At 32.2% G+C, this 14,522-nt stretch overlaps 1 protein-coding gene across 1 annotated transcript in view; it reads right to left on the bottom strand.

Annotated features, from left to right (window-relative positions):
* DACH1 (dachshund family transcription factor 1) overlaps positions 1-14,522 on the bottom strand; it is a 420,028-nt gene that overhangs the window by 25,078 nt on the left and 380,428 nt on the right. The window contains exons 8-10 of the mRNA XM_078070269.1: positions 14,226-14,373; positions 11,005-11,148; positions 10,417-10,485 (exon numbers count right to left, since the gene is read on the bottom strand). Coding sequence (XP_077926395.1) covers positions 10,417-10,485; positions 11,005-11,148; positions 14,226-14,373 — 361 coding nt within the window. The remainder of the gene's footprint in view (positions 1-10,416; positions 10,486-11,004; positions 11,149-14,225; positions 14,374-14,522) is intronic.

Here is a 14,522-nt window from a genome sequence, read left to right as displayed (position 1 = left end):
ATGAAATTTTGAATTTCATTCCTTCCAAGGCACGTCTCTTGGTCTTCACTATGATCTCAGTTTGTGAGTGGAGAAAACCCTGCTGCAAATCTCCAGCAGTCAGATTTAGAATAAAGTTGGAACCATATAGCTCCTACCAGGAAATATTGTCAGTCAATCTAGGAGTTGTTAATAATAGCAAGTGGATTTTAATGGACTAATTTCTTTGAACCAGTTAAAATATTTTCAACCAATGAACCATTTCCCAAACAATTAAACATACTGATTTTTCTCATATATACCCTCTAGTTGCCCACTATTTCAATCATAAAAATAATATTACCATTGAAAGAAATGATCAGGCCTCTGTAAATCTTACTTTTAAAACCAAATAGCTGTATTCATTTATTCATTTACCAAATGCTTTGCCACCTTTCAGAAAGTGAAATTGGACTTCCTTTTTTTTTAAAGTATTGCTGTTGTTAAAATGATACTGAATGTTAAATAATGTGTTTGTTTTTCAGCTGTTGTAAGTCTAAAGAGATTTTTTGAATACTTCAATTATAAAAACATTTAAAACATACAAACTTGTGCAATTTTTATTTTAATGAAGATGAGAAGTTCATTAAAGAAGATAAATATTTCATTAGATGTTAAATAAAACAAAGAGATTTTTTGGCTTCTCTCAGCACAAAATTCCTTTGAAAGATTAATTAATACATGCAAATTATGCAAATTAGACCCATGCAAATATTTTATGAAGACAATTAAGGGAACCATTAATTACTGCTTTTTTTGCTTCAGTGAGATTCATTCATTTAATTTTAATTTCACTTTAACTGTTTTGATGTATAATCTTGCAGCTAAGAACTTTATCTTTCCTGGCGGGTCACTTAAACTTATAAATTTCATCAAGTGAGTGCACAGAAATCTGTAAAGATATTCTCTAGACTATGTTTAGTATCAAGAGAAATTTCTGACACAATGCACTCTCAGAAACAGGGAAACTGGAAGGGAATGTGAGCTCACTCTTGGACAAGGTTCAACTGCTGGAAAAGCAATTAATTTGCTTTGGCTGTGCTAATATAGGGGAATTAGAAAGTGTGACACAAGACAAATAGAAATAATTAGTTCTCCAAAATGATGTTCTCATTAATATGGTTCGAACAGTTGAAATAAAAAACACTATTGTGGCATGTCTGCATCTAACTATGGGAGATGGAATAATGCACCATAAGCGTTTTTACATTTATAGTCTAAATGATGATGTCTTATTTTTTTAAAGAAGAATTTATAGCAAAGGGTGTTAGATATCTTGAATGTCTAAACATATACATGCTATCAAAATTGATGACATACTTTCCATCACCAGGTGTTTATGTACCAATTTTTTATTTTGTGCATGCAAATCCTGTAATTTAGTGAATAGACTTTAAAGCGGAGATTCTTTTTCTGTAATTTAAATATTTTCAGATAACTTTTATAACTCCTGGAGTATAAATAATATTTTTCAGAAAATAAAAATCTATTTATGTTCCATCTCAAAGAAATTACTGTGAATATTTACTAGAGGTTCTCTTAGATGGCCAGGCCACTATCACTGTCTAAGAGTGGACACAAAAAGAGGAAGCAGGCTATGTGAACATGAACCACTAGAGTTAGTTCTAATCTATATTTCAAAATGGTAATCCTCTTCAGGTTTGGTAGACATCACATATGGTTTCTATTGCAACAATCGTCAGTGAGCAAGTTAATTGGACATAATGGTCATCATTTTTTTCTTTTGATAATAAAGGTAAAAAGACTTAATGCAAACACTTACTTTAAATAAATTTTTCTTAAAACCGAAGATGAGAATATACTATCGAAATAAGAAATTAATGGAATGCATTGATCACAATGAAAAACCAATTTCTTCAACTGGTATTCATACTAATAAAAAGTATCATTAATAAAAATATATATAATATTAAAATGACAGAGGCTTATTTTTCTACCTATCCTCTGACATTTCTCTCAGTCCTACAGCTGCTCATTGTTAGTACAGAACTATGAAAAGTTGTAAGCGGACACACATTATCACTGACATTTGTTGAGCTTTACAATTTTTTTTTTAACCCCACAGATCTTAAAATTAAATTTCTTTCTTACAAAGGTAATCTCATTTCATTCATCCTGAGATTCCTAAATTCCCTAAATTTCTATTGCATACTTACACTGTCTACACAGATGTATGTTACGCCTTCTAAATTAGGATCATCTGTGAATTTCATTGATACACTCTGTTTAACCACTGTTCCATATCACTAATTATGATGTTAAATCAAAATGGATCTAGCATTGATCTTTCAGGCTCCCTGCTAATACCTTTCCCAATTTCCATTTATCACTGTTCTTTGATTATGGTCTTCAGACAGTATTCAAGCCAAGCCACAAACACATTCATGAAAAAGCCAGTTTAATTCAGTTGTATCTGTGCTAACAAAGCACTGTATTTTCTATAAATAATTGGTCTGTTTCAATATTTAATCATAATTTAGTAGTACAATGTCTTTTTTACCCTCTCTAAATCTCCAACTCTAATTAATTATTCCTGATATTCCCTATATCCTCTGAATTGTCATAGAAGCTACCACCTATTATACTGCATTTACTAAGGAAAAATGATGTCAACTATATTACACACCAAGCCCGATAATTTTGCCTTAATTTAATCTGCATAATATTTGGGCAATGGAGTAAGAATTGAAATGACAGGACAAAACCTTGTGTTATGTCACAGCTCAACACAAACATAATAATGAAAATCATGCTTTTCCCCCATAAGAACCAAGAGTTTAGAAGATTAGGTCTATGGAAATAATACACTGAAAATAATTTTTTGTAAGTAATAGTTATAATCAACTATATCTTATTACTATTTTCAGCAACTTCATACTTAACTGCCCGCTATGTCTCATTTCATGTATAATTAGTTTAAATTATGTAAGAAACCATTTCCAACAAAAACCTATAAAAGGCCTTCAGCATTTGGTGTTTAAACACAGCCACCAATGTTCAGAAACAAGATTTCCTTTATTATGTATTTCTTAAAAGAATAATATACTGAAATTATAAGAAAACATTATTCTAAAAGTCTCTGAGACTTTTTATTTAATAATAATAACTCTGTCTAGTTAAATGAGTAGTTAACAATGACCTATGATAACTATGGAACAATAGCCTGTTTATTGGTTACAGCCTGCAATCAATATCATCTTTTGTTCAACTTAATCAATGCTGTCTCAAATTGATTAGCTGCATTGAAATGCTGCCAAACACCAGAAACCAGTGCCAAGAGACTAGAAGTAAATTTATTATTGTTCTGTTTTGTTCATAGTAATATAATTCTAATATTTATTTATGTTTTTAAGATCAAGAAAAAGAGTTTGAGGTGATCCTGATGGTAATTACATTATTTGTAAGTGACTCAACAATAGTCAATATACAGTGCAAGCAGTCTGGAAACCAGTTTTGATCAACCTCTTTTTTTCCTTTTTTCTTTCTTTCTTTTCATAAAACCCTCCCCTTCCCTCTTTTAAGCTAAATAAAAACATCTTCAAATATGAAAAGTTAGGTTCCAATAACAAAAACATTCTTAAAAATTTCTACAAACACTTTACTAGGGGACTAAATCAACATGAGATTATAAAGACCAATTTTCTGAAAAAAGAATAGTAAATTATATATCAGAGTAATAATAGCTTCAGTGTTTATCAGTTGCTAGGCACTGTAAATACGTTAACTCACAATAATAAAATGTAATATTAACAGCTAAAACTTAACTGTATGCATACTATTTTCCAGTACATGTTGAGTGCCTTACATGGATTATTTTATTTAATCCTTCTAACAACTCTCTGTGGTTAAGCAATTACTAATGGGGGAAAAAAAATGGAGCAGAGATTTGAATCGAGACCTGACTCCTAGCTCTCTTAATTGCTAGTTCTATAGCTGTGCCTAAAAGAACCCCCACTTCTACATTAAACTTAAGGGTCTTTTTTTAAGTATTAAAAATAGAAATGTGCATGAGACAATTATGTGAAATTAAATTTAAACAATACTTTCAAAAAGATTTTAGAAGTGGTAAGTTTAAGTAAGTTTCAATTTAGGGCCATTACAGGGTAAAAGTCTTGGATTATCATTTAATAACTGTTCAGACACATACTACAAAAGAAATGAAGATGCTCTCCAAATGTCTTATAATAAGTCACAATTAGATTTGTGTCTGATTTTAAATTTATCTTAAGTTCACTGCATGCTCAGTGGTAGGGATGTGGATAAATCTTTTATCTAAATATGATTAATTTCTTAGTATCTTTTATTGCTACTTTGTTTTCTTCACTAAAGAGTGAGTTTTCCCCAGTGTGTCTGGAAGTGTCTATAAACATGGTATAGGTATAATGATGGATTAAAAAGTAAAAAGGTGGAAAGAAAACCTTTTTTTTTGGTATATCATTTGTATACAATGTATTGTATACACAATACATTTGTATATGCAATACAATTGTATATCATTCTCTAGTGCCTGTCAGTAGACTGTTTTGAACTTCTTAAGTCATTAACAGACAATGTGCTAACTACTCAAATTGGGTGACAGGCATGGAAGTAGTTATTCTAGAAGGGAGAGAAGTCTAGACAGCAAGGCATGGAGGATAGAACAAGGACTTTGGAGTCATAAATATGGATTCAAATGTCTGTGAACCCACTAACTCATAGTGTAAATGTGAGAATATTAATTGGCCACTCTGAACTTTAGTTATCTCACCTTTAAATTAAAATATATAGGAAAGGGTCAAAAATATCAGTTTCCAATCTACCTCACTATTTTAATAAGCAAATAGTTCCACTTACCATATAATATCCCTAAGTCTAAATGAACGAAAAGTGTGTTACGGGGAAATTCAATGAGTGCTAAAACATTTGGTTCAATACAAAATTTTGATAAAAGATATAAATTCCACTCATAAGAATGATATGCATGATGATGCTTTGAAACTGTAAGTTACTAAACAAACAATAATAATAATCACATATTTTAAAAAAGCAAGAAAAGCACATTTTAACAATCCTAATCTAAAAATAATCAGGAGAAAATAAGGGAATGTGAAAAGCAACTGAACTAAGTTACATTCCCAGCTCTGATTAACTCATGATATAACCTTTAACAAGTCATGTGCCCTCCCTAAGTCTCACTTTCCTTGTTTGCAAAATGAAGAGTTTTAATTGATCTTTAAAGTCCTTTCCTAATGCTAAGGCAATAACATCATAAAAGTGTACTTGGCATGTCATCAGTGTTCAACAAATATTTGTTGAAAAATAAACAATTTTTAAATTCAGCATGTATCTTCAAATATCTAGGAAGCAGAAAGGAGATATTTTTTAATTGGAAAAAAAAAGATTGTTAATGTGAAGGCAAGTCTTTTATGTCCTTTTATTGGAAGAATATTTGATTTTCTATGATCTAAGATCAGTCAAAAAAAGAATAAAAAGCCAAACAGTTTTGATTATGGCCATTGGATATAAATAAAAGAGATGTACTCTCGAGTGAAGTCAAGACTTTGCAAGCATAACTTGCAGATATTCTAAGATGTCAGAGGAACTATGGTCCACATTTCTATTGATTTTATCAATTCTTTTTTGGTTTAAAAAGATGGGTTTTCTTAAAAAGAAGCCAAAGCTACTACTTTGAAAGTGAACTTTCCAGACTCTTCAGAAATTGATAAAAGACATAGATAAAACAGCACTAATCCATGATTGTCCTATGTTATAGTTTATGTCTATATATTGATAACCTAAATAATTATAAAGAAGATTTAATCATGTAAAATTATAAGAAATCAAAAAAGAAGCATAAGGTTAAAGTACATTAAACAAAAGATGAAAGTATTATTTAAGAAATGTATCTATAACATGTTAAATTAAATACAAATTTAAAATTGAAAAAAGTGAGTGTAAGTGAATATTCACAGAATCCAAATCTTACGTTGAATGTGCAAACAAAAAAGTAACATTACACACACATATAAGAAGCAAAAACACATATTGTTAATTCAGCAATCAGATACGAAAATTAATTCTGCCAGAATTTGCAATTCTGACTTTCCCAGGTAGAATTATATTATCCTTCACTTCCTCACATCAGTCTCTCCAACCAAAGTCTGAGAAATGTCAGAATAATGAGGACCCTTGGCATTCACAAGATCAAACAGGTTCTAGGTCAACAATGGTTGATACATTCTTTCACGATATATCGAACATTCAGCACTGTAAATACGGCACAAACATCTGACACATTCGTATATATGTGTCAAACATACAGGTCACGGTAGTGACCAAAATAGACATGGTTCACGCTCTGCTCAGCTATCTTCCAGAGAGAGGAAGAAGACACTGAGCAAGGCATTACAAAGGCACAGCAGGTGATTGTGGAGAAGTGAAAGGTATGGTAAGACCCTCGAAGAGCTGGAATTAGACCCAGGGGATGGGGAGGTACTGGAGGGGCAGGGGTGGCCTGGGAAGCATTCCTGGAAGCAGTAACTTCTAAGAGATTTCAAGGTTGGGTAAGTAAAGGCAAGGAGGAAGGAACTATGTCCCTGATAGGTGGAGAAAGATGTGGGGCTTTCAGGAAATCAAAAAAGATGAGAGGGTTCCAGGACAAGGGGAAAGAGCTGTAACTGGGTGTGGAGGATGAGGGAGGGAAATGCGTGCTCTGCTCTTCCTCAGTATAAATTAAGGGGGAGGCTGGACTGGGCAGATGAGGGTTCCAGAGAGAAGGAACATTGGATGAAGACAGGTGTGCAGGGGGTGCACGATCGTTTTGGTTTTGTGCACTCGACCTTGAGGCTTCTGTGAGACAGCCAAATAAAGCTGGATATTACCTGGACCTCTTAAGAAATGTCTGAATGGGCTGGAGATATATATATATTTATATATATATATTTTAGTTGTCAAAACATATCAGTTAAATAAACCATTTAAGTGGGTGCCATTGTCCAGGGAGCGAGATTAAGAAGAAATCAGAACGTAGCTCAAGAAAGCTATCATATTCTAGATTTGGCTGCAGATAGTGTGGGGATGGGCATTTATATGTGTGGGGGCAGAATGGGTTTTGGAAGATATTTATTAACTAGTCCAAAAAAGTGTCCAACGAGTATTTATATGAACTCAGTCTACTCTGCATATTCAAAAGATCTTACAAAAAGCTTTAAAGTAAGATAAAATTTTCCAATACAAATCATGCCATATAAATCTGCAAGACTCAAGGCATAAGAGTTAATCCCCATATAATTCAGCTCCTAAAACAAGTTTTTTTTAAAATTTTTTGATGTTTATTCTCTAACCACAATATTGCCACTAAACTCATGAAGTTTGAGTTAGCTACTAGAAATATCAACAATGAAGAATTTATCCTTGTGTAGGATGAGCTGATTTACTTTACTTATCATAAATTATTTAGGGCCTCTTTGCTCAGGAATATTTTCTAAACTGCTGTCTGGTTCCCTCCTCCCCTCCTCTATAGTTTTACAGAAACGGTGGTACTAAATGCCAATGAGGCAATGTTTAGTCTAACTAAACTGAGGTGCTTATTTGGGGGTAATTACCTGGCACTTGAGCAGTATTTAAGTGCCCAACTTCTAGGTGACTAACTCTTGGGCCAAGCATGGCATTTATTTATTGCCAGAATGTTAAAAATAAATAAATACATGGCAAGCATAGAGAAATGTGTGTTTCCTTTGTCTTTCCTAATTAAGTTGAGTTTATTTTGGAACAGAGAATAATTTCACTTATGGTTAGACCGGGAGCAAGAAAGAATACGCAGAGTATCATAACACCTGGGCTTGGGGGCGCCAAGACGAAGAAAGCAAAGGGAGGAAGAGGCCATATTTGTGTCGTTCTTATACTGTGATGCAGCAGGTGGTCATGGCTCCCCAAATGCATGACATAGACCATTTCACAAATTAGCAATGAGTTCCATTTCTTTCTTCTTTGCCTTTCCCATCGTTGTGCTTCGACTCAGAATTTAACTAGTTTTTTATCTTTGATTTTTTCCTGTTCACAGTTAATTTTGTTCTGTTGGCTTCTAAATGTCTAAGGTTTGAAAAAAAAGGCTCACAGGGCCAAATGAGCTTATTTAGTGGGATTAGAGTAGCAAAAGATGATCTCTTGGGTCTGCCTGGTATTTTAAAAGTCTTGGGGGGTTCAACTCCTAGTAAAATAACTTTTTGGCAACTAAAACATAAAAATACAGATTCATCCACAATGTTTTTTATCACATTTGAGAAAAAAATCATATTATCTAATTAAAACCATGAATATGAGTTAAGGGTTTTATTGAAAACTGTGCATTTTGAACAATATAACAAAACCATTAAATCCACGGATAAGTATACAAAAAGTAGAGTATTACTGATTGTTCACATTAGAATTAAGGAACACATTTTTAATTGACTGGCTGAATGAATGAATTCAATGATTAAGATTTTATATTACAACTAAAGCAAAGCATTAAATAACTCCATAATCATTTATATTTGGCTTTAAATCACTATGTATAACTGTTCTTCAAATGTTTTATTTCCTTAATTATAAAGTTGTTTGGGTGGGTTTTCTTTGTTACCCAACGGAGAGCATTTTGGATAGCAAAAGGAAGGCAATTTATGATTTAAAATTTTACTTGGAATAAGCAAATCACAGTAGAAAATAGGAGTTGTCAAAACTTCAACCTTATCAAGCAAGACTTTATGCATATTAAAGTGTATATTTGAATATATGTGAGTTCTGCTCAAATTAAAATAACTATAGCCTTATTGATGACCAAAATTTTACTGATAGCAAATTCCTGGAATAATGTTGACATAATGTTAACTATGCAAAGTGTTTAATCATTGCCTAATCACTTCTTAACATTGACAACAAATCTTCCATTAATATGCAGGAATATATTGTCTATAATTTTTCTTTGATTGATTTGTTGTAGATACCAGACAATTTATATGTCACATCTACCCGGAGACTCATGTGCTTTCTTAGACCCCCTTTGGCCACTGGCTATGTTAATGCATGAGTGGTCCCCTGCACACACAAATCAGGGCTGATATTTATATTGACCTGATTGAAATTATCATCCCTGATAAAGAGGACTGGCTTTGCTATTACTAATTTGTTAACATGTGTATGCAATTTTTAAAAGAGATGCAACAGAAATCTTATGATTTTAATAAGATTATAGATGCACACACACACACACACACACACACATAATTTTGCTGATATCCATAATGCTCTAAAAAAAGTCTTTTCTACATCTACAATTGCATTAATCTTGTATACGCAAGGAGGTATCTCATAAAAACAATTGGTTTGAACCTCAGGATTTAAAAAATAATTATCATGGTTTTAGGTAAAATAAATATAGGCAAAAACATTCTTCAGAAATGTTCCTGCAAGTTTCTGATTTTTTACTTATTGCATATCTGATACTTTACAAAAGTATATTTCCTTTACACTAAACCAAAGCTGACACTTTCGGAGCTGATTAAGTAGCACAATTAATGTCAAACAATATCCCCAAAATGACTGAGCTTAAAATGCAAAATAAAAGCAATTGGGAGGATTATAGCAGTTAATCATTTTAGGCTTCCCTTTGAAGAACCATCTTCATTTAAAATAGAAAACAAATGCTCTTTGTACTGTTTAGTATTCATGTTGTTAGGCTGAGTTTATTGCCTAGAATAGATGTTAGACTATAAATGTTACCTTCAGATTTTGTTCTTTCCTAATAGTATGGTCTTGGCAATATACATATTTAGCTCTTCTGAGTGTTTAATACAACTCCCTTTAGTATTCTATATATGATTTTGCTCAGCACATTTGTGTTATTAAAATGTATATAATGGCATAGAGAACATTCAGAAAATCCACAGAGGACTAAACAGTCTTATTTATTGTTAACATTCAACCAGTCTATTTTGCCTGTACCTTGCAGTATCTGTCACAAAAATGAGAAGGAGAAATTTTCAAATTTAAGAACTACCTATTTGATTAACCCATGCTTTTATTCAGATGGTATAGAACTTATAAACCCTTCCTGAGTGAGACTGGGCTTCAAGCATTCGATAAAGCACATTTACTGTGTCCAAGATTAAATCATACATTGTTTAAAATTAATTATTCCTTTTTAATTGCATTGTATAAACAGAAATGACCTGTTAATTTAAAGAAAATCTATCAGCACAAAATGAATTCACTCATATAAACAAGCAAGATGAACTTGACCTTGTTTGAACTTGTTTTGATGTGGCCCAGATGGTAGGCTACATGCTTGAATAGCAGGCTAAAGCTGAGGAAAAACTCATATAGCAAGATCTAGATTTATAGCCTTTTGCAAATTCCTACCTTGTATTGTCCTTTCAGCATCTGTTCGGCTGCCGCTGCGGTCAGCTTCTATCTCTGGGGTCAGAGAGTCTAAAAGCACAGAAAGGTAAGAGTGACACATATTTCATTTGATGCTATTGTCCTTTTAAAAAAAAAGAGCAACCTGTTACTTTGGTGCTGAATTAAAATTACATAAATCTTTGTCATCTTTTAAAGGTTGAACAAAGACTAGAACCACAAGAATTATCAAAATATTTGAAGAGAGAAATAAGTAACACAAAATTGTTCATAACGTGGGATGGGGTTGGGACGTTCTCCGATTAATATTTTATCCTATTTCAGTAGAGACAGACTCGGCTAAACAGGAAAGCGAGGTCAGGTCCCAGATACTGGAGTTAAGCCAAAAAAAGAGGGTGAAAGCCCCTATGAAATCAAGCATTGCCCCAACAAGTGGGACTACCGCCCGCCAAGCTTTCAGCTAGGCGCACAGTTTAATGAATCACTAGATATACAGATAAAGATATAAAACCACAAACACAGGTTTAAATTGTCCTTTGAGTGCTAAAAAGTGCATGTTAGTTAGCCAGGCATAAAGATGCCCCCTCTTACCGTTTAAGACCCTGAGACTCTCTGTAGAAGCTGCCTGTTTTAGTGTTTGCTCTGCTTGTTCCCGCCGCTTAGTCTCAAATTCAAGCGCTTCCTGTAATTTTCTCTTTGCCTTCTTCTCCTTCTTTAGCCTTTTTTGAACTATGGCTAGAAAAGAGTGTTTGCATATTTTATTTTAAAAAGTTTTTGCGATGTTCCAACTTACACATGCTTACAAATGATCTATGTTTTTTTATAATATTCTTCCTCCCTCCCCCCGCCCCAGGTGCTGGATGGAGCCTACCTCTGCAGAAGAAGTTCAAAAAATCCCACCTTTACCTAAAATAAAATCCCAGTGAACCATCCAAGGAGGCCAATTTTTATTTAGCCTTGAACTATTATATTACAAAGATGCCTTTAATTGTCATATGTAGAGACAGGTTTAAGGGGAAATTAATTTTAGTAAATATTTATATACACTGATAAAGGAAGCCTGATTACAAGAATTTTGTGGATTAGTCTCTGCCCTTGAATCAGAATAGTGCAGAGTAGTTAGAATAATGCAAACCTTTATAAGCATGCCTCCTATCTCTTAATGCAGCACCAATTTTGAATAGTAAATGGAGCATTTCCCCTGTAGTTGTTTTGCGAAAAGTTACACCAATTAGTTTTTAAGAAATTTTTCTTGAAATTAAAAAAATGAAATAAATAATATTGTATATAATGAGTTAATATTCTTAATTATTAACATAGAAGCTATCTTATGGGGGGATGAAGCTATTGTAATTTGCCCAGAGATATCAATAATTTCTTCAAAGAAATTTATATGCACTACAACGTATTTCAAGAAAATTATGTTTTACTCTGCTGAAATCTGATGGAGTATAAAACCTCACTGATAATAATAATGTGCTACTGCTTACAATAATGTGGTATTTATATACAAAACTAGATTATGATACAAAAAGTTAATTATGATACATTTTCTCCTACTAGACAATTTAAACATTTGTACATAATATGTAATCAATAAATAGTAACAAATAAATGTTGTTCACAAAATGTATGTTAATTATACTTTCAGTATCATAATTATTTTAGCTTTTACAATATGTATAAGGTAAGCAGTTAGCATACGGGGAGCACCCAAATGTTTTTGTTTTTTTTTTTTTCCTGGTTGATAAACATTGTGGATGTGAATGTGAATATGACAGAATCAGTATGAGAATATCCTTTTGGTAGACTTAGTCATAGGGAGTAGTCATTCCAAGTTTACTATTTGATTTCTTACTACAGATGAAAGAATAACAACATTTTTATTTAATACAGTATTTAGTCAAAATATAAAACAAAGTAATAAAGGGTCAAGTAAGAATTTGTTTCAATTTCTAATCTTCATATGTCCCGTTTTTATAATTATTAATACTATTAAGGTGGCAAACCATTAACTTGTTGAGTTTATTGTTGCTGGTAATACATATTAACAGAGACTTTTTTTTTTTTATCAAAATGTACATTGGCTACAGTCTTTTAATAAAAATAAAACCAGTTTCGAATAAACGCTAATTTCCTTTACTTAATAGGGTGAAAATCATATGCTTATCTTAACAAAATCATTTGCCTACTGTATCCCTTTCCAAAGATGATTGTTTATAAGTGTCTTTGAAAATAAACAGTAATTTCTGAATTACTTATTTGGATTGTAAACTTCCATGGGACTAAAAGCTCAATACCCAGTGTCTTGCCATTGACTGCTTATTGTTTCCTCTTCTGTGATTGAACTGAATGGTATTGCCATGTTCTGTCTTCAGGGTAGTACACTACTTCAATAGATACATTTATAATAGATAATTATTGATAGCTATTACCTTTAATTTATTGTTCACAATTAATTAAATGGGAGGATCATGACGTGATCTGTGAAGTGTTTTGCCCTCTAGTGGTTAAAGAAAAAAAACAATGTAAGTCCTCCAAATGATTTGAACCAATAAAATTCTAAAGTTCTCTCAAGTAACCAAAAGATTACTTTAGGAATTCGAGGGTCTAACTGTAAGTCTTGTCAGAAAATAATAATAATAATAATAATAATAATAATAATAAAAGACTTCTCCAGGTGAGAACAAAATCAAGACATGGCTATCTCATGGAAGATGGTTCTATATAATGAACCCTTTGACCAATCTTCATTATTCACAAAGAACACATCCCATTATCAATGTTTATCTTGTTTTGATTACTTTGGTACCTAAATCTATGTGACATCACCTTATCTAGATGAATGCTATACATGGGTGGTGATGGCTTTCCCAAATTAGCCTCGTCCCAGGAACCCACTAGCTATTGCTTCATAGTAACTAATGTAAAAACCTACCAAGTCTTGCTGGTTTGAAAAACAAAAGAGAAACAATGATTTTCAAATGACTGTATCAAACATATAAAAGGACGATACATGGAATATTTTTATTGGATACTTATTAGATGAGGGAATAGGTGCTCCCCCTCTAGAGTATTTAGGAGTATCTTATAGTTGAGGCAAAGGGAAAGTTGGTTTTAAAGAAAATACTCTTAATCTCATACATAATATAAACACACAAGTATGAATGACCTTCAAAATTATCTATACATGCACTGTAAAGTGTGTTAGAAGAAGCAATTCATAGATTGGTAATATCATTATTTTTAACCAATAAAAATTCATATTGGTTTCTACACTAATGTGTATTTGACCTTGTTGGATGAAAATGAGGCATTCAGAAAGAAAATTATACAAACACTCAACTTTGGTCATTTGTTCAGATATTCATCAGTCTTCAATTTCAGTTGATAAATATCTTACTAAATCTCTTTCGCTTGAATAATCAGTATTTTCTATTTTAGCTTTATGACTTTAACTCTTAAGTTTTTCGAAGGGCAATTGTGAATGAATATAAAATTTTTCTTCATGGCTGTCATCAGAGCTCATTCTTATCTTAAAATTATTTGTTAAGCTTTTTGAGCAATAAAAATTATGTGATTAATGATATAATAGATATATTTCAATTCCCTGAGGTACAAACAGAAGAGAAACCATATATACTCTGGAGATGAAAAACTACAATGAGCCCAGGATTCAAATCCTGCTGTGAACCTCAGCTATAAGTAAATTAACAAAAAAGCTGTAGTCTCATAGTAAATCACCAAACATAGTATTGTTCTGTTAAATATTTTATTGAAAGTATTACACTTATTTGGAAGTTCAGAAATACCTCTATTCTTTTGTTCCATAGCCAACTGCTTCTCAAGTGTTTCCCTCAGTTCTCTTTCCCTTAAAAAATCCATCTTCAGCTCTGTTTTTTCCAGTTGGACTTGTTTTTCTTGAGCTCTGGCATTATCTATGGCAACTTTCAAGAGCCCCTGTACAAAGAAGGCATTCAAAATTGTAATATTTTGGAGCAAAGCACATTTCATTCATTACTTGAAAGCATTTTTAAAAAAGAACCAACTTATCAAATTCTTTCATTCTTGTATATTCACTCTGTATTCACTAGGACAAGTACTTCAAC

Source organism: Halichoerus grypus, chromosome 4 (assembly GCF_964656455.1).
Source record: "Halichoerus grypus chromosome 4, mHalGry1.hap1.1, whole genome shotgun sequence".
Taxonomy (NCBI): domain Eukaryota; kingdom Metazoa; phylum Chordata; class Mammalia; order Carnivora; family Phocidae; genus Halichoerus; species Halichoerus grypus.
This window is presented reverse-complemented; position numbering and strand designations above follow the sequence as displayed.